Source organism: Taurulus bubalis (genome assembly GCF_910589615.1).
Source record: "Taurulus bubalis genome assembly, chromosome: 1".
NCBI lineage: Eukaryota > Metazoa > Chordata > Actinopteri > Perciformes > Cottidae > Taurulus > Taurulus bubalis.
Genome location: NC_136589.1, coordinates 40,254,195 through 40,275,623, shown reverse-complemented (window position 1 = coordinate 40,275,623; position 21,429 = coordinate 40,254,195). Strand labels below are relative to the sequence as shown.

At 44.0% G+C, this 21,429-nt stretch overlaps 1 protein-coding gene across 1 annotated transcript in view; it reads left to right on the top strand.

Annotated features, from left to right (window-relative positions):
• Positions 1 to 13,644, top strand: part of zeb1a (zinc finger E-box binding homeobox 1a) — a gene marked incomplete at both ends in the record, with an annotated part of 51,386 nt that extends 37,742 nt beyond the window's left edge. The window contains 6 exons of the mRNA XM_079237926.1: positions 7,160 to 7,321; positions 7,579 to 7,781; positions 8,569 to 8,695; positions 9,118 to 10,898; positions 11,275 to 11,455; positions 12,650 to 13,644. Of these exons, the coding sequence (XP_079094052.1) occupies positions 7,160 to 7,321; positions 7,579 to 7,781; positions 8,569 to 8,695; positions 9,118 to 10,898; positions 11,275 to 11,455; positions 12,650 to 13,644 (3,449 nt within the window). The remainder of the gene's footprint in view (positions 1 to 7,159; positions 7,322 to 7,578; positions 7,782 to 8,568; positions 8,696 to 9,117; positions 10,899 to 11,274; positions 11,456 to 12,649) is intronic.
• Positions 13,645 to 21,429: the final 7,785 nt, after the last annotated feature.

Below are 21,429 nucleotides of genomic sequence, written 5' to 3'. Positions count from 1 at the left end.
ACTGTATAATCTCCAGCTTTCACAGCCATAACAAATCCCATACATTTCCTAACAGGCTAACACCTTTCAAAAAATATAGCAGGGTTTCCTCTGCGTTTTTAGAGGGCTTAGCCATAACTATGGACCATTAGATAAAGCTAGCGCTCTGTAGGTGAACACATAACATAGCCTCCAACTGTACATTTAATTATTCCGTGCGTGTGTGTGTGTGTGTGTGTGTGTGTGTGTGTGTGTGTGTGTGCGCGCGTGTGCGTGTGCGTGTGTGTGTGTGGTCTGAGGTCTGAGCTCTGCAGAATCAGAATACGGTTTATTGCCAAATAGGGTTTTCCCTCGTGATGTTTGGTGCAGACAATACACATAAGATCATAAATATAAGAAGGAAAACAATTACAATAAAATGATGAATAAGATGCTATGAAACAAATACTATCACCGATATGAAACTTAATGTGAACATTACGCGTGTTCTGTTATCTGGGTCAACTGTCTGTGTGTTCATGCATTGTTTGGTATGACGGCAGGATACACAGCGTGCAGCACAACGCGGATACAAGAGATGCTCGGGTGAGATTAGTGATTGATGACTGAACAGACCAAATTGTTGTGATTCTCTCGTTCAGCCGTTGATGAAATGTTGGCTTTTTACGTATTGTGCAACCTGCAAGAGCTTTCTCTCTATTTGAGCCTTTTCATTCATCGTAACCTGTGGAAACACCTTGACTAAAAGGTGGGGGCGGGTGTCATTATGATGTTATTGATTCATGCACTCTTATCGAATATGTTGTGAAAGAAGACAATTAATTCAGAAAAGAATCAACATTGCTTTCTTATTCTTGTTTGTATACAAAGTCTTTATTTGAGCAGCAATACAAAAGGTTCCCAAATCTTTCAAATACATAGGACTAAAAACATGAAGGTTTTGGTTGTCAGTGATCACACTGTGAGACTAAAGATATCTGCATTCTTGGACCGACACGTAACTGCTTTGTGAACCACATTCACAAAGCAACCAATCAGAACGCAGCCTACCAATATTAAAAAAAAGGAATCTAAGCATTTACTTTCCTGCTGTTAAATCCTCCCGAAGCGACACATTCACAGCTTCTTCCCATGGCTCAAAATATCACTCAAGGTCGACGGCCAGTCTCGAGTCACCCAGACGCAATGCATTGTGGGGCAGTTGAGTGTGTGCAGAAAGCTCAGAAATCCTTGCTAATGGAGGATGCGTCAGGACATTTTCGGGTGTCCGCGTATCCAGGTGTATTATTTATTATTTTATGACTTATTTGTCACACACACACGATGATGCATCCCATCCTGAATAACGAGCTCGATCATCATTCCTTGTCATCTCTGTCCTCAGACCGGTGTCTCGGTTCAAAATGAATGACTCAGGTTTTCCCAAAAACATTGCCCGGCTATCCACCAGGATGCCAAGTCTGAAGAAGTGTTACATCACCCAAATGTGAGGTATTGAAATATTAGAGTATCATGAAAAGGATAGGGCTTATTACGGTGTCTTGCCACATATTCAGTAATGTACGCTCTCTCTATATTTTTTGATTCTGATGTTATTTGCTGCATAACTTAACATATTTAGGGAAAACAAACACCGACTGTACTGATACCTTTTTCAATGCATCTTATTGCAACATCTTTTAAGTGCAGCTAACAATTTATAATCTGCAGGTCTTTGTATTCATTTCTTATTTATTTGATCTATGAAATGTCAGAAAATTGTGAAAAATAGGGAACGACCCATGTGACTTTTTAAGTCCAGATACGGATACATGGTCTTTGGGTATCGTCTGATTCCGAGTACCGATCCAATGCCAGTGTTGAATTGATAAACTGTACGCTTTACTGTGTGCACAGGACTGGGATCAGTCTTTAATGTGTAATGTAAAACCAAGTTAGACTAAGACATTGCATCCTTAACACTGTCATGGATATATATATATATATATATATATATATATATATATATATATATATATATATATATATATATATATATTTAATTAATTGTTATTTATCTTGAAAGGTGCGTTACGCAGGATTTGGCGACATCTAGCGGTGAGGTTGCAGATTGCAACCAACTTCATTTCGGTGTCTGACGCAAAAACAAAATCTCCAATGGCCCCCACCCCACGCAGCGCCCTTTAAGATAATAAATCGTGCACAAGTAACTTGGTAAAAAATCTTAAAAATGAACAGTTCAAGTTTAAACCCTTTTATTGCATCAACAAACTAGTCAAAACGTGAACAGTATTATAATGTGTATAGTACAACTGAATTGAATAGATCGGTCCCCGCTACAGGAGTCAGTATCGGCCCGATATTGATATCGGTGCATCCCACGTCACAAAAAGGCCCAAAGTGAAACATGAATGTCTTCGTTTGTCCCACCAACAGGGACGAAAACCCCAACATGTTTAGTTTACCACCACATGAGACAAAGAAAAGCAGCAAGTCTTTCCAGTCGAGGCTCTGGAAGAGAAGATATAGGAGACTGAGATATTAGTGAAATAACACTTTAATGCCGCTTTATTAGACACAGCTTATCAATCGGTTTCCCGCTGTCCTTTCAGCGGCGTTCAGCGGCAGAGGCCGATTGGCTGGTGTTTACGCCGCTTCCCAATGCCCTTTTTAATCCTGCACTCAGCTCAGAAAACGGCTCAGCCTACGCCAGCATCTGCCTTCATCTCAACAGCAGCCGGTTGCTGGAAACGGAGAAATGGAGACGGCGAGAATGTGACACTGAGAGATATTGCTCTGGAGGCTCGTTTCATTGTTTCTGAATAAAGCCTTACATGGAGTGAGCGGTGCTCATGAGCGCTGTCTCTCTCTCCCTCTCTCGCCCGCTCCTTTCTCTCCTCCGTGTACCGGTCTCTTTTCATCTCTTTATATTCTTCTGCTTCGCTTTCTTCCCAACTACAGATATTGTGTGAAAGCTTCTCCTCGGTGCTCCGGCTTTGGATGTTATTACCTGTTAATTATCCACACAGGGGCTGAGCCTGTTGTTGTTCAGTAAACCTTGACATTAGCATCGCTTTTTATTTTTATTTTGTGTGTGTGTGTGTTTGTGGAACACACTTTAGATTTTTTTTATCTTGAGTAGATATTCCAGCCATTTAGAAGAGATACATGTTACATTTTGTTTTTACAAATGAGTTTTTATGCATGCGTTATTGAAAACACACACAGAAATGTTAAATACTTTATAAATGAGACCAAATAAATGCCTTTAGTTGGAGTTAACGGTCTCTCATTCTTTTCATTTCCTCTCACCAGTTAAACAAACTGTGCTTTCATATGAGAATCAATGTTATAATTATCAAAACAATATGAGCATTCAACAAGAAATTCTCCAAATTGATTTGGCGCCCCACCTGTAGTGTGTGTCTTTGTGAATGCAGCTGTTGCTTTAGAGCACCAGCACATGACTTATATTCATGGCAATAGCTGAACAGAAGCAGAAAGAAATGACGCTACAGAAATGCATTTTTTTGACATAAGAAACTCAATACATTTATTTTTCTCGCCGTAAAATATCCCTCTCAGAACATATCATGGTCACGATTCGGAGATTTAAAAGGATTCTTATCAAATCTGTTCATTCATACCCAATTATCATTATTATTGTTTTCCTTTTCTAGAGAACTCTGTAATCCCTTCATGTCAGCGCTGTACAAATACATTACATTATTGTCACTATGAGGTCGGAGGTCAGGCCGATTTACCTCGATGGTGCTGGTTCCAGATCAGTCCCTCGGACCCTGATCGGTTCTTGATGCTCTGTATTTAAGAGCCTAAAAACTGCATTTTTCTGCCGTGAAAAATTACTTTAACAATTTGCCAATCAACTAATCGATCAGCGCTACCTACCTTTTATAACGCTCTTTTTTTTGGGGGGATGCCATGTGGCCTGAGTAGAGTGTGCAGCGTTGAACCGAGAGAAGCAGTTCTTTATTGTCTTGTTTGCTGTGTTTTTGAGCTCTTCCCAACCCTTGACCCTCACTATCAGGAGCGTCTCGTGGTTACGATGCAGGACAGTAAACTATATATTTATACACAGAGAGAAACCTCTGACAGACACATTTCACACTGAAGTCACGAAAGGGGAAATTCAGGCAACGCGGTCGCTTCTTTTGGGGGTCCCAGGACGAGAGGGCCGCGGAGAGGAGGAGGAAGCGGGGGGAGCAGCTGGCGTGGACTCGGTCCTCCGGTGAGAGATTAGTATCCGCTACTCCCCCTGCAGTCTGGGCCGCACTGCAGCTCCAATCCATCCTGCCTCACACATTCACCATGGACTCAGTGACAGGTTCTGGCGAGGTGTGTGTGTGTGTGTGTGTGTGTGTGTGTGTGTGTGTGTGTGTGTGTGCGTACTGGATGTTTGCGAATAATTTCCTACAGTGTGTGTGAGCCTGTTTGTTCAAATGTCACCCATTGAGTGCTTGTGTGTGTGTTTGTGTACGCCACATTATTTCCTGTTTTCATTCTTTTCTGATATCCGATATATGTGTGTGTGCGTGTGCGTGTGTGTGTGTGTGTGTGTGTGTGTGTGTGTGTGTGTGTGTTGCATGGTCCTGGTCATCATTACCGGGTGGCTTTTTGTCCTCTGGCTGGAAAAGATCTCCTACGTTTCTTTTTCCAACGGCAAAACCGCAAATCCAGTTTGTCGTACATCCTGAAAAAAATAACAACGTTCATGTTTTCATTTTCGTGCCAAACATTTCTCTGCTCCAGCTTTGCTTGCTTTTCTTTGTGCGATTGTAAACTGAATATCTGTGAGTCTAGATGGTCTCATGAAGCGGGAGTGTATTGATGAGGAGTCGAGAAAGTGAGGGACATGAGTCACGAGAGAAAGCAAGTTAGAGGAGTGCGCCTCTGAGGGGGAAAAAGGAGAGAGAGAGATTTGAAAATCTTTTGGATGACATCATGGGAAGCCGAGATCTGTGTGTTTAAAATGAGGCTTAGCGAGGCTCGGCCTGGTGCCTCCTCTCCTTCACACACACACAGACGCGCACACACACACGCACGCGCACACACAGCTGCACCTGTCCCTGACGAGGCGCAGCAGGAAGAGGCGTGGCCTTTGGCACCGGTCCCACCTGCAGTTAAAAGGCCTCATCCCCATGGCAACGCCGGTTTCCAGGTCTCACCTCACTGCTCGTTCTCGTCCGCATTGCCGACGCGCAGGAAGTGAGGTCACGTCTCTGCTGCACGCACTTTGCCACCGTCGTTGAAGAGATCGTAGAATGCAACACCCGAGCTTCATCGCGGTAACAGACACCGGCCGATTTAAACGTCGTTACGACCATCGAGTCAAGAGGAGAACAAGAGATGGGATAGAATAGAAGAGGTGCTTTCCTGGTGCATTGTGGGAAACGTAGCATTATTGTGTTTTTTATTTAGGCATATAATCTGTCTCCGTCAACATACATCCTACAACTGCTTTGCATGCAGTATTATAGACATATTTGCATTTACATCCTGTACATAATCATGCAGTCCATGTTTATTTATTTGCACTATTTATATTGTTGACAATTTACAGAACACTTCATGCATTCATCATATGTATATTTTTATATTTTGTATATGTTATATATGTATAATACATACAAATAAATATATATATATATATTTGTATTGATATATGTATAATATTTGTATTTATTTTATTTATATGTATTATATATATATTTATTGTATATATATATATATATGTATATGTATTATATATTTATATGTATTTAGTTAAATATTTATTTGAGCTCGACACATAAAATAAAAGAAGAGAATAAGAGTCAAGATATCTCAGCCTCTCTCTGCTGCTTTGACTTTTTTTGTTTGTTTTACTCTTCTAAACTTTAAAGGAAGTGCCACTAAATCTCTTTAAAACATTTACCCGGTGTAGACCGTTTTTTTTCTCCACTACTGTTTCAACTGAAACCTGAACGTTGATATCAGAGTTTCAGTCTTCAGTCACTCAGTCACTCTGAGCTGCACTCAACTTTAGAAATAAAGCCTGCAGTTTCAGACCTACTATTTTTTTCCAGCTACTTTTTAAAGTAGTTCAAATGTATTTATGTATATTACAACATATAATCTGCTGCTGGCATCAATGATTAAAAGCAATCCATTGTAAATCTTAATATAGTCAACTGGACACATGGTATTGTTCCAAAAGGTAAATGTAATAATAATAATAAATAAAAGCTCTCTTTCTCTAAAACCACGACGAGCAGGTTCCCGCCTTCACGTCAAACGTGTTTACATCAGACGTTCAGCTCGTGGCGGGCGATGACACTTTCATCATGCGTTCATGTCTTTGTTGTGTCTCTGAGTCTCGTGCTTGAGTTGAATTTGGTTGAATTCGAAGTACGTGCCGGATGGAGGGACAGACTGCCGGTGTCATGCAGCCATGATCGACCCTCTGAGGCTCATTGTACTTACAGGGAAACACACGCGGCATGAAACACATATATGAAGGTATATTTGTGTCTTTATTACGCAAACAAAAGAAAATGTTTTTTAGAGCAAATGTTTTGGATTTGCAGCAAAAAATTCTAGTTTCAGAAGCAAAACGAACAAATAATGTATTCTCAGTGTATATATTTGACCCTACAAATGCGAAATTTGCTCTGAAGACATGTTTTTTGAATGTTTTTGATGTGCATTCTGTAAAGAACACATCACATGAAGAAAGGTTTTCGTGCCACAGGTCATGGCTGTCTACACCAGAGCAGATGGTACACGAACAGCAGCGTCTCTATAGTGGTTTGATGATGGGGAGCCACCGAGATTATTAACAAAATCAGCGCATGTACCTTCTTAAAAAAAGTATTCCAGAGCCATTTGGTTCATTGTCCAACGGTCCAACAATGTTTTTCCTCAACTATTTAACAAAACTGTGCTCCTCAGGCTTTGATTTTAGGCATTCAAATGTGTTCGAGAGATCTTTGCGCATCACAGGGGATTATAAAGAGGCCGTGTGGCGCCCTCTAGTGGCACTGCTGCAAAACAACCTCACATTCAGCCGCTGACAGAGAGGCTTTTGTAAATATATCTGCAGTGTTAGTAGGATGGCTTCTGCACAAATCGACTCCTCAGATTTTAAACATGTTGTCTGTGTGTGTGTGTGTGTGTTTAGTGAAGGAGGAGTATGTGTCAGAAGAGGAAGAGGAGGAGGAGGAGGATGAGACGGATAATCTCGTGGATGAGATTCTCCAGCAGGGAGACACGGCCGTCATCTATCCTGAAGCCCCGGACGACGAGCAGAGTCCAGCGGAGACGGGCGGCGCTGACGAAAACGGTAACATCTACACACCGTTACACAAAGAAAAAAAGATACGTCTTCTTAATTAAGCGCTGTGAAATGTTAATCAAATGATTACTAATCCATAACAAGGTGTCAAATTGCAACAGAATCAATGCGTCAATGTTAAATCCCACCAAATTCCACTTATTCCTGTTCATTGAGGGGACTTAATGAATGCGTTGCATGGAAGCAACAACACCAAACCCACTCTAAATAGTACACTAATCGGCCTCCATGTTCCTCCACCACAGGCACCCCGGACTCCTTCTCCCAGCTGTACACTTGCCCCTACTGCTCCCGGGGATACAAGCGCAACGCCTCGCTGAAGGAGCACATCAAGTATCGCCACGAGACCAGCGAGGACAACTACAGCTGCACGCACTGCAGCTACACCTTCACCTACCGCTCGCAGCTGGAGAGGCACATGAGCCACCACCGGGGCACCAGGGAGCAGGTACACATATACGATATGGTTTCAAGGCTGGAGAAGTCTTAGTACATCAAGTTCGTCTTTGGAAGTCTTATATTATGTCTCGTTTCTTTGTATTGGCCTTTTGCGGATTACTACAGTCTAGGTTGTCCTACTTGTGTCTCCTTCACCAGATATATTTGGACCTCATATTCGTAGAAATTTATTTTCTTGACCTTTTTTTCCAATTCCTAGTCACTACAATGTTCTTACATTCGCTATTTTCCTGTGATTTATCATTCCTTCAAAATCAACACGCAACTTTGCAATCTGAAAATTCAAGTCATGACTTTAAACGTCTACACAGGTAATCAATGTACCTCTTAAAACTCTTTGAGCCTTAGGGTCCCCACAAAATGGGACCCTTTTATATCAGGTCACAAGGTACAAATCAAGAAAAAAAAAAATGGTATAAATCCAAAGAAAAAGAGACATGTTAGGTATCAAATTAAACTCAAAAATCAGGGATACAATAATATGTAATCGCCATGTACAACCTCTAAACACAACTCAAACTATACATAGGATTAGGGGTTAGGGTTTAGGGTTAGGGCTTTTGAACCTTTAAGAAAATATTCCCGTGTTTTTAAGAAGGTCAAAACCTTCTGTGTTACATTTGTATACTTCACTCCCAGGAATACTTGTATATACTTTTATGTAAAATAAAAAAAAGACTGCTGACTTATATCTCTGTCATGGACACATCTTGGAGACGTAATGCCGCCGCTTCTCATCCCCGTCCTCATCGACTGATTTGTTTTCTCTGTCTCAGCGGCACGTCTCCCAGTCGACCGGCAGCTCAGGAGGAACGGGTGGAACCCGCAAGTTCAAGTGCACCGAATGCTCCAAGGCCTTCAAGTACAAGCACCACCTGAAGGAGCACCTGCGCATTCACAGCGGTGAGCTGCCGTCCTCACTCAGACACTCACGCCGTCCGTGTGCCGACACGGTATTTATTATCTGTATTATCGAATGATTGTTCTAATCAAATCTACACAGTCATCACAGGTTCACAGCTTTTATGAGGATTTGTATCAGAGTAGTCGCCTTTTTCTTGGATGCTCTGGTAGAACAGGCTTTTCTTTTATTCATTGAGTTAAAAAGTGCATGCAAAAATGTGCACAAACACATACAAATTACCTTAGAGATAAAAGAGAAAATGTTGGAAATTGTAATTTAAAATCAGAAAACTATTTTTCATACCAATAGAGGTACGATATCCAACCCTTACCATAAAAAAAAAAAATCTGAATAAAAATAAACCTAATTCAAGATGTGCTCGAGCTTCTCTTTACAGCATTTCTCTGTGTGCCCCTCTCAGGCGAGAAGCCGTACGAGTGCTCAAACTGCAAGAAGCGATTCTCCCACTCGGGCTCCTACAGCTCCCACATCAGCAGTAAGAAGTGCGTGGGTGCGGCGCCTCCCAACGGCGTCGCCCGGACGTCGATCAAATCCCCGCCGCCCAGCACCCAGACCACGCCGGCTGCGATTGCCCCGGCCCGCGTGATTCTTAAAGAGAAGACTGAGAGCAAACCCCTCCAGGAGCAGCTCCCCGTCACCCAGATCAAATCTGAGCCCGTGGAATACGAGTGCAAGCCCGCGATCGCGGCGCCGGCCACTGCAGCCGGTACCAACAGCGTGGCGAACGCACAGCCGTCCGCGGTTCCGGCCACGACGCTCCCTCAGGGCGTGGCGATGGTCGTGCCGACGGTCGGCCTCATGTCGCCCATCAGCATCAATCTGAACGACTTGCAGAGCGTGCTCAAGGTGGCGATGGATGGGAATGTGCTCAGGCAGGTGCTGGGTTCAGCCAACGGGGTGGTGACGCAGGGGAAGCAGGGGATCATACTCCAGCAGCCGCAGCAGCAGATCATCAGCCTGCCGGCCTTCGTGGATCACGACGGCACCACGAAGATCATCATCAACTACAGCATCAGCCCCGCGGCCGGCACCACCGCCACGACCCACACGGCCGCCTTTGTTGCCAAAACCAATCCCGCTCCCCTTCCCACCTTCATCACAGCTGCAGCCCCCACCCCCACCAAGACCGACAGACCCTCAACCCCAGAGGTGACCGACCTCTCCATCGTAAAGGCGGAGCCAGAGTCAGTGGCCGTCACAGAGACGGAGGCGGTCACACGGACACAAACGACTTCAAGCGGCGCCCAAACGGCTCGGATGCCGAAAGCCAGCAGCACCAGTACATGTTTACTATGCGATGACTGTCCCGACAACCTGGAGGCGTTGCACCTCCTCCAGCACCGCAAAGCGGCCAACGGGGAGGCCGTCGACTCCGCCGCTTTGGACCCCTCGTTCGCCGCTCTGCTCAGCGAGGCGGGGGTGACGCTGGAGGAGGCGCCTGTGGACGACCTCCTCTCGCTCCTCAAGACCTACTTCGCCTCCGATGCCAACCCCGGCGAGCGAGAGCTGACGAAGATCTCAGAGTCTGTCCGTATTCACGTGGACGTGGTCAGGAAGTGGTTCGCGAAGATGAACTCTGGGAAAAATGCGGGCAGCTGCCGTAAAAAAGCCACGGCGGTTTCCAAAAACGGCACAAATTCCCGCTCGGAGGACGCCTCGCGTCAGAACGGGCTGGCAGAGGACGACAGTTCCAACAAAGCCTCATCAGAGTCTGGCAGCGCTTCTCCGTCAGACTCTTCACCACTAAGCCTCAACACCGGGGACCTCGTCATCGTTAAGAGCGAGCCGGAGGACCCGGACTCACTAGACTCTCAGGCCGAGCCGCTCGACCTCTCCCTCCCTAAACACATGGCGGCGGCGGCGGCGGCGGCGCTGCAAACGAGCGCGCCTCCCGCCAAGCAGCAGGAGCAGCCCCTGAACCTGACCTGCCTGAGGAAGGAGCAGCTGCAGGGTCGCACCATCTACGTCACCACGCCTCAGACCGGAACACCTGTTAGCATCCTCACTGCCGCGCAGCTGCCCACGTTAGTGGCCATCGCCAGTCAGGGCACGGTGAGCTGCCTCAACGCCATCGACACCGGGACGAAGCGCACCATCCTCATCCCGCAGCTCACGTACACCTACGCCACTACGGCCGGCAGCGCCACCGGAGCAAAGACCGTCGTACTGAACGGCCACAAGGTTGGTTTTTGAAACACAAAACATCATATTATGTTAATCACGTCGTCATAATGTTCATTACTAATCCAATACTAGTTGGACTGAAGAATGATGTCGAACAAACGATGTATATATAGCCTCTGTTGGTGGTTTATTAGATGTATTATTCTCTTCTTCTATCTGTTCCACTACTCTGACCCCAGATCAGCTGCACTGCGACATCTGAAGTATCATTTTCAAAGGAAGACATTAACATTCACCGTTCAAACCTCCCAGACTCTAACGGGGAATCACCGAGCTAATTTCCCCTTTCGCTCTCAGATGACTCCCCTTCAGCCGACACGTTGGATTAAATCATTTGACCGCGGTGATGAACGTCTTTTTCTTCCACTTCCAGCTGGCGAAGAGGCCGGACAGCAGCTCCGGCGGCGTCTCGCCGGTGGAGGAGCAGAACGACTCGGATTCGACCGCACTGATGAAGAAGCGGCGGCTGGAGAACGGCGTCTACCCGTGTGACCTTTGCTCCAAAGTCTTCCAGAAGGGCAGCTCCCTGCTCAGGCACAAATATGAACACACAGGTAGGCCCCGCAATTAAAAGACTGTCTCAGACATAACAACACATTTGCTTCTTATACACAATTGAGTATATGTCACGATACTGCGAGCAGGTACCAGGATTTGAACCAAACACAGATGACGGATGAGGAGGGAGCCAGACGAATTCAATGATTTATTTTAAAGAGTCCCAAAGTCAGGCCAGTAATAGCGGGCAGGAAACAGACAAAACTAAAGATGAAAGGGAGAGCGACTAATTTGGGGAAGCAAGGAACAGGTGACTGCAGATTCGACGAGCTGGTTCAGGGTCAAGAGGCGAGCTGGAATCAGGCGTGTTTAAAAAGTCTTTAAGCCACCGAGGTATAGAGTTCCTCAGCCGTGGAGCAGGGCCGACTATGACACGCCTCACACATATTTGGGCTGAATTAACATTAATTGACTCATTTGTTGTCTTATACATTGAATAAGTCTTTTTCGTTCAGCCGGGTCTCTGTTTTTCTTTCTTTCTTTTTTCTTTTGCAGTGACGTTACATGTGATGTCATCTCTCCTTATGTTATACTAAACTAGTATCACAAAGTCTGTTAGCAGTTATCTGTGCACTGCATCATCCACATGAACACGTCTTCCATACATATGAAATACATCAGCTTCTTTATTGAGAACCCAGAGAGGCATTTTTTTTTTTTTAACCCGATGAGTCAGCAATTAATCTGCCAGTCGGCATTTTTCTAAATGTTAAACTTTCCTGTTTACCTCCACTCTTTGCATACTTTTTTATTAACAGAGTAAAGATGGAGAGTGGTGCTTTGAAGATGAACTAAAAAATACCCCTTTTTTCGAATATATGCAACAAAATAATTACAAAAAGCTTTAAAATATGCTGAAAACAGGTGGCAGTTAATTTCCTGTCAATAAAATATTTGATTTATCAGCTAATTGTTTCAGCTTTGAAAGTGTTCAAACAAATTGTACCAAGAAAAAGAAAAAGAGAGAGAGACTGGAAGGAATCTTGATGAACACAATTGTGAGGAGCAGAAATGTTGTTCTACTATCTAATCCTTTTACGCATCTCACAAAACCCCTCAAGATGTATTGTATGACCCCTATGTTGGGACTCTTAAAGGTTTCACTCTACTATTGTAGTCAGACTGTTTCAGTTTAGTGTGTTATTTTGCAGCACGAGTCCCCGTCCGACTCTTTGTTCTCTCATCTGCAGGAAAACGGCCCCACGAGTGCAACATCTGCAAGAAGGCCTTCAAACACAAACACCACCTGATCGAACACTCCAGGCTGCACTCCGGGGAGAAACCCTACCAGTGTGACAAGTGCGGGAAGCGGTTCTCCCACTCTGGCTCCTACTCCCAGCACATGAACCACCGCTACTCCTACTGCAAGAAGGACGGGCCGAACGCCGGCGCCGGCTCGGGGCCGGGCGAGGTTCAGTCGGAGCTCGGAAGCCCCGGAGTCGGACTGCAGTCGGACAGTCGGACCACGACCCCGCCCTCCCAACTGGACTCGGACGAGAGGGAGAGCGAGGACGAGGACGACGAGGCCATGTGCATGGACGACATCCGGGTGGTGCAGGTGGACGACGGCGAGTGCGAGATCTACGAGGGTAACTTTGAGGACGACGACGTTGAGGAGGAGGAGGAGGAGGAGGAAGAGGAGGGAGAGGAGATGGCAGAGATCGTGGAGGGCGAGGATATCGAGGAGGGCGAGGATATCGAGGAGGGCGAGGATATCGTGGAGGGCGAGGATATCGAGGAGGGCGAGGAGGGCGAGGATATCGTGGAGGGCGAGAGTATCGAGGAGGGCGAGGATATCGTGGAGGCCGAGGGTATCGAGGATATCGTGGAGGGCGAGGAGGGTGCTGAAGCCGAGGAGATCGCAGAAGGCAAGGAGACCTCAGAGGGCGAGGAGATCGCAGAAGGCCAGGAGACCGCGGAGGAAGACGCGACTGGAGAGGAAGGGGCGGAGGACGAGGGGGAGAAGGTGGACGAGGAGGCCACCTGTGACGTGGTGGAGATCGAGGTGGGGGACGAACACATGGGCGACGAAGAGATGGAAGAAGCGACCGAAGAAAAGGAGGAAGCGACAAGTGCAAATGCGGAGGTTATGCCAGACTGTGAAGCAAATACGGACAAAAGCGTCACGGGGGAGTCGGACAGCGCCGAACCCACAGAGGAGGTGGTGGCAACAAACGCCAAATAAAGGAGGGAAGTTCTCTTTCGGGGATATTCTGATGTCGAGGTGATTAAGACAAAACCGCGGAAAAGTCAAGAAAGTCTCGGCAGTTGCCTGATCTTAACGGTCCACTACTGTGTACAAAAACCCAGGTGTGCCTGAACTTGAAAAAAAAGAAAAACAAAACAGTGACTTTTTTTTTTCTTTCTCTCTCTCGTGGAAATTAAATATCAGTGTTAAACATTGTTTATAGAAGTACAGATTTTAAAGCAGAACTCACCCGTCAACTTGTTACTGAGACATCCCAGGTCGTTTTATTGTTGGTTTTCATTTGGTCAGTGTTACTAATCTTGTTTATTGTTTGAAAAAAAAAAACTTTTAACCTGTAAAGATGAGAAAACAAATTTCTATACCTTTTTATTGCCAATGAAGTTTCCTAAATCAGTATTTTATTGAGTTCTACGAACAAAAACCTCTGCACTACAGTATTCCTGGTTTACCTATGGATACATGCCTCATGCATTGTATGCCCTTCAGTGTTATATACGTACACTAGCTAGCGGGATAGTGTTTGCATTAGTGTTAGTCTTTGCTAGCTAGCATTACTTTTATTTTACTTTTATTTTCAGTTTGACTGTTAGCCTTAAGGAAAACTAAGTATTCTTGGGGAGGGTTGTGGGCGGGATGGGGAGTCCGGGATGAGAAGGTGGCTCCTGTGCGCCATAACCAAATGTGTCCTATCAGGGAAGGTGGAGTCACAACCTTAAAGCCAGCATCAAGGCGCCAGTGTTTCTGCAAACCCGGACGGGCGGGGTCTCCGGGTGACGGTTCAAAAGCCGGCTCCAATTCCGGGCCCCACCGGTTCTGTGGTTCCAGAAACAAGAGGCGCCCGTTCTTACCGAGCTTCTGCTTCTTTTGGTGGACTTTAGTTCTGCGTGTGTTTCAGTGTTGTTCGCTTATACATGAAGTCATTCTGTACTGAAGGAACAGGGCTGCTGCCTGCTCCGCCCCAAAGCCTCCAGCCTTATGCAAGACCCGTGTGCTGTTAAAAGTGCCATTGAACAGTGTTATCGTTTCTTCTTCACACCTGTAGCCAGTATTATGTCCCTCTGTTACTCACACAAGACCCGTTTTGACTGATGTTTGCCGACCTGCACAGAGCAGCTAATATGCCACAATTACTCAACAAGATGCTTCCTGTGAAAAAGGTGCGAAAAATGACAGAAATGAATCGCTAATCAACTAATAGTTTTGCCTCTACATATATATATATATATATATATATATATGTAGAGGCCAGTTACTGAAAACATGTTTTGAAAGCGGAGGAATGTGTGGAAACCATTGAGAAACAGTCCAGACTGAGCTTACATGTGGATATGAAATGCCTTGTTAACTTGACATGATCAGTTTCCCACAGATGTTAAAAACCTTTTTTATTTTTTTTTATTTTATTCGAGTTTAATGTGTTTTGAAGTCATGAGTTTAAAAAAAAATATGTTTACATGAAGTTATCTTCTGTTAAAGCAGATTAAAGTATTCAAAGCTAAAATAACAACGTGCAGGGAATGTTATCCAGCTCCAACTTGACTCTGAAAGAAATCCGACATTTACAAAAATAAGATCAATTTCAAGTAAAATGAAGACATGAAGCGTTTAAATTTTGCCAAACTTTGTGCACTTGTTTTCAGATGATTTGTGGCCGGCTGTCCCGCACTTCAGGTAACAAACGTTAGTGAACGTGTGGTCTCTGTCGAAGAGTTTTCAGTTGGTTTTACCGAACAGTGTTTATAAAATTAGTCTGTTTTATTGTTTTTACGTGTGTCCTCCTTATGTTTTTTCAACAATGGCAGTATTAGAACCCTTTCACAGATTAAAAAAAAGTGTACCTGTTTAGTTTTTAGAAGGATTTTTTATATGTATGTGTCTTATTTTTATATTTTCTTTTATGGTTATTTATTACACATTGTAGTGTACATTACTGTAGTTTGAATTGATACAATAATATATTTTAGTATGAAAAATAATCTCAAGACAAACACAAAAAAAACACCCCAAATGTGGTTCTGGGAGCTGAAGTTTGTTTTAACAAAAAAAACGTAAAAAAAGATTAAAAACATGTGTTCTGTAAACATGACTTCTGTTTTAAGCTAAGAAGAAGAAGAAGAAGAAAAAAAGAGACAGGAATGAAGTGAGAAATAGAAACTGTTACATGTGCATCCGCTCTTTGCGTCGTTATGAAGCTACTGAATTCTAAAACTCTGTGATTTTAAAAGAGCACGAGTCGTCGTCGTTTTAATGAAGGATCTTGTTATGAAGCCTCCCTTTTCATTTCGAAAGCCAAATTCAGATTTGTCCCGCCGCCCTGTTTTCTGTTCTGTGCCAACTCGTTCCATTGTACTGTCGAAAGGCTGCATATCGTTTGTTCTGTCCTCACCCTTTGTAAATCCACTGTCTTTTTCTATTGTTTTTATTTTAGTTTTGCTCCATTTTTATGACTCCCCATCACAATAAAATATAAGACAGCATGTCTTGAGTTACTCGTTTTACTTCTCAGCGTTCTGCTTTGTCCGTTTGCTGGGTAAAACAAAAAGAAAATTAAATCCAAACAGCTGCAATTATTGATGTATATTTTAGGATAGTAGGACTTGGTTCACATCTGACAGCAGTTACTCATCCTCAAAAATCTAAGCCAGCATTGTACAATAGGATTCAGGTCACTTGGACGCGACTTAGTTTTGACTTATTTCCCTTTTTAAAGTACCATTTTTGCCTTTTGTCGAGAGCTGAAGGTGGAGGGTGCTCGCCTTCAGTCACACCTGAGAATTATAGGAAGAGGTTGACTGATGGGGACTTTTTAAAGGCTGATATAATAACGACAGATTGAAGCAGGAAAAAAGACAATAGGTCAATCGGAAGATATCAGGAGTTGACCCTGTGCACACACACACACACACACACACACACACACACACACACACAGTGTTCAGCTAAAGTGGCCCTTATAGTAGAATACAATAGTTTATTTAGCCAAACAAATACATGTAAATTTAATGAAAAGATTTACAATTTTCAGTTCAGGTAAACAAAGATCATCAGGAGCAGTGATGGCCTCCATGGCTAAACAGACACAAGAAGAAACTCAAACATAATAGGTTCGTTCGAGATGAGCCAGTTCTGCGCAGAATCGATCGGCGGCGATCGGCGCGCAATGCATGCCGGTTAGATTTGTGTCCAACTTGCTCCCGACTTGCTCTGACGTCATGCACACGTGGTCAACGATACTCTCACGAGACTAAGCCGACCGTCGATTTCAGAGGCTCTTCCCCCCCCCCCCCCCCCCCCCCCCCGACTGCTTGGCCCAGTGCATGATGGGAAACGCCTGGCTGTCGCCACATCAGAGAGCTGATTGGCTCTTAGATCTGACAGCAAACACCACGTGTTGTAGAAAATTCGTATTTTATGTGTAGTTGGAATACTTAACGTTGGATTATTGACTATTAGTCTCATGTTTGATCTAAAAACATTTATTGTGTTGTTGTTAATACAAAATCGTATTTATACAACACACATCAAAACTACTAGTAATGTATTTCACAGGCAGACATCAAAAGACCAAAGGATGCAGCTACACACTCATGTTTACATAAATATATATTTATAAACACATATAATAAATCCAAACGTGATCTGTAAACTACAAGTAAACAAAAGTTCGGAACTAACAGGAAGTACTTTTTTCTGTGACTTCCTGCGTATACACAGCTGACAGCTGACAACTGTCCGACTTGATTGCAGTTTTTTGTCAACGCCTCCTGCTGCGGCGAGGCGCAGCTCTAACGAACGAGCCTAATAGCAATAATGGGAAGATGTCAAAGTACCGCCCATAACTTTTGATTGGCAGGTGAATACAAATCGGATGGACACCAAATGAGTTTAAGAATTAAAACACATTATTCAACCCAATGCTCCTGAAACGACTTATGTCTATTTAAGTTTGCAGAACTCAGCAGGAAACAAAGAACGAGTCCATTCTGCAGACAAAGTAGAGCACCTGAACTCAGTTTCCCAGCATCCTTCACGTTTACCCACTTCCACGTCAAGACCCCTGTCAACAACAAACCCCAACAAAAATAAGTTTAGAAGGTTGTACATCTGTGGTCTGAGGGCCAGGTAATAGTAATACAAAAACAAAAATGTATATTTTAACGAACTTATATAAAAAAGATATGATGGGAAAACGGGAACTGTTCCATTTGGCGGCATTCAGGAGGACAGCTGACGCGTTCTGATGACGTAGACGTTACGCGACCGTTTGTTTACATCGAATCTGGCGATTGCGTTTACGCTTCAAAAGTCATAAAAGCGGTGTTTAATAGTTAAAGATTATATCGCTGAACCAACATGACTCTCCACCACCTACTGCAGGGACAGCGGAGCACTTTCTCCAGGAGATTCATTCAGCTGCGCTGTCACAAGGACAGATACAGGAGAACATTCCTGCCCACGACATTAAGATAGCCTGAAGATAATAAACTTGATAAGACCTCTGAAAATTGAAATAGGAATTCAGAATACGGACCTGGGGCGCAGTACACTATAACAAATATAATTGGTTGTATTGTTTTACAGCTTTCCGATGAGTCATCATTTAATTCAGGTTCAGTGTTTCACATTTAATGCTCTTATTTTGTTGCACTTTTGCATTGGTGGTTTTATGAGGTTATTTTGTATCTTCCTCTTCTGGTTACTAACTCAAGTGGCCGTGGGGCAGACACAGTCTCTGTAGGGTTTTGGGTGGGTAACGTGTCTAATGGAAGCACAGAGAAGCATGCAATGCTGCGTTCACACCAAACGCGACACAATTTATTTGCGCGACCAGATTACATGCAAAGTCAATGCACAGACGCGACAGGTTGCGAAGGCGCGAGATTTCCGCCGGGCGGCGTGACTGGCGCGTTTGAGGCGACGCAAACGGTATGGCGGAAACGGTATCCGTTTTACGGAGATAAGCCAGACGCAGTTCCTGCAGGAGTCGGTGAAATTCACCGAGCTGTGTGCGGCTACGGATGGTGTTAAGAACCCAAACATGAGGGTGTTTGCTGTTCCGACATGTTTGGGACTTCCACAACAAGTATAAAGCAGAAATAATGGTTATTTATTCCATGGTCGATAGTGGAAATGAAAGCTCCTTTCACGGAGAGAAGCGACGGAGATAAGCCACGCCCCCCTTTGTCGCGGCGCGTTTTCGTTTCACTTGCGCGAGTAAACTGAAGCGGTAAGCGAGGCGCGACAAATCGTGTCGCGTTTGGTGTGAACACAGCATAAGACTGCAACTCTGCTTCCTGGTGTGAACTCTGGCTTGTCATGGATTAAGTTTGCTTGTAGCGGCAATCCTCTCTCCATATAACCACTACTGTTACAGTCTGTGTATGGGCAATGAGCTTGACGCGTAATGAGTCTTCAGAGACAGTAACTCCATTTCAAAAGGTTTACTCAACTAAAATAAAATGACTTGCTGGGTCCTGCATTACAATAGTTAATCATTGTTCTTTAATGGAACACATGGTGACTTCAAGGAACACACAGTGCTCTTGTAAATAAACACCTTTTGTCTTTGGACAAAGTTCATCATGTCTGCCTCCGGTCAATTTCCGAGCCACTCCGGTCAGGCTTCCCCACATTCTGTAAAGTAAAAAAAAAATATATATATATATATATATATATATATATATATATATATATATATATATATATATTGTGAATGAGAGGGCATGGTAGGGCCGCTCGTCACTGTATTCAGTAAAGAGATTGGCTGACGGTGCCACTGAGGTAATGTCCTCTTTGCTCAGCCGCAGGTGGATCTGATGCCTCAGTCCTCCCCGCACTAGGGTGGAGGGTCAGGAGAAGCGGCTTCATCTGAGCTAGTTCGGCGGTCACCAGATCCACTCTAGAAGCCATCATGCCGGACCTAGCCCTCTTGGGGGAGCCCCTGCGACTCCCAAGAGGTGCTTGAGGCCAAGACAGGGGAGGCAAAGGTCATGGCCGTCTTCAGGCTGGAGAGGAGCCATACAGGTCCTACAGCCAGAGTTAAACATAGCCACGACTCTACGACCACTAATTCAATTGAATTAAATTCAGTTTATTTTATATAGCCTAACATCACAAATACAAGTTTGCCTCGGAGGGCTTTACAATCTGTACACATAACATCCCTGTCCCGGGACCTCACATCGGATCAGGAAAAACTCCCCCAAATAAAGATAGTAAAAATACTTTCACAGGGAAAAAACCTGAGGAAGAGCAACAGAGGAGGATCCCTCTCCCCGGATGGACAGAAGCAATAGATGTCATGCGACCAGAATGAATAACGTAGCGGAATTACAGTACATTCAATGAATAAGACAGAAATTAATTAAACAATTCATGCAATCAAAGCAGGACAAGGCTGGTGCAGCAGGTCCTGCTGAGTGAGAGAGATAGTGTCAGAGGAGAGCGACACTCCCATTGGTGCCGCCTTTTATGCCCTCTCGGAGGCGGGGCTATCCCAGCTCCTCCCACCAGGAAGCCATCTAAAGCCGGGGTCCCAGCTGCAGAGTGGGAGGGTCGTCACAGTGTGCACGTGTAATGAATGAATGTCCACTAATCAATGTGGCTACTAAGTCAGTCTGAGTGGGGGCGCTCTACGGACTGCTAGAGAGGCAGGGAACAGTCAGTGAGAGGGACCGACTTGGACACTCTTCACTAATATGGCAGCGGTAATTACTGGTGTCCTACCAGTAAGCCTGAGCGGGATCACTCTGCTACTGTGGAAATCGGTTCTGCTGTGGACACAGGTTGTTATAAATTGTAATTATATTGGAAACCCAATACAATGTAAGTGTAATGTCATATTTGATTAAACATCTCTCGATAAAATTGAAGAAACATTAAATCCACATTCTAAAGCAATCATGTCTGTTTTTCAGGACCTTTTTTGTCCTGGTTTCGGCTTTCTGTCACAACCAAATGCAATTTAATGTAATGATGCAGTTTCTTCACAATAACACAACTCAGAAATCCCAGACACAAGGAAAAGAAAGTTTATTGGCAACATCAGAACACATCATATCAGCAAAACGGTATATCGGCTTCATTAGTTGTAGTTTAAGTGACTGTTTGTGTCTCTACATCTTAGCTTTAATCTGTGTGGTGTCACAGTAAAACAAGTTAATTATATATATATATATATATATTATTATTATTATTATATATAAATATATAATATCCAAATATATATATATATATATATATCAATTACATTGTTTTAGAGACAAAGAATCCTCACATTGGACAAGTTGAAACCAGTGAATGTTTGACATTTTTGCTTGAGAAATGAATAGAAATTCTTAAAGTTGATCCTGATACATTGTCTGTCTAATAATGCAGCTCCACACCCCAAACCACTTTGAAATGACTTATTTTATTTGTGCAGTTATTTACATAACCTCAGTCCAGCGATGTAGACATTGTCTTTGAACAGGAGGCCGTATCCGTGCATCTATTTTCCATGTTATTATTCTTATTCTTTATTTGCTGACATTGAAACACCTGGAAATAGCGGCTCTTGTGATGCAAGATAAATGATGATTCTAGTCTACTCACTGTGGTTGTTGCTGATCTTCAGGTGTGCTTTAAACCAACTTCAATATCTCTGACTAAATAATTCATTAAGTTTAATTTACTTTCAGGCAGAGAAACATCAGACGTCCGCCGACACTACCGGAAGCTGTATCTCCTTCACAATAAAAGCTTTGCAATGGCTGGAGTGGT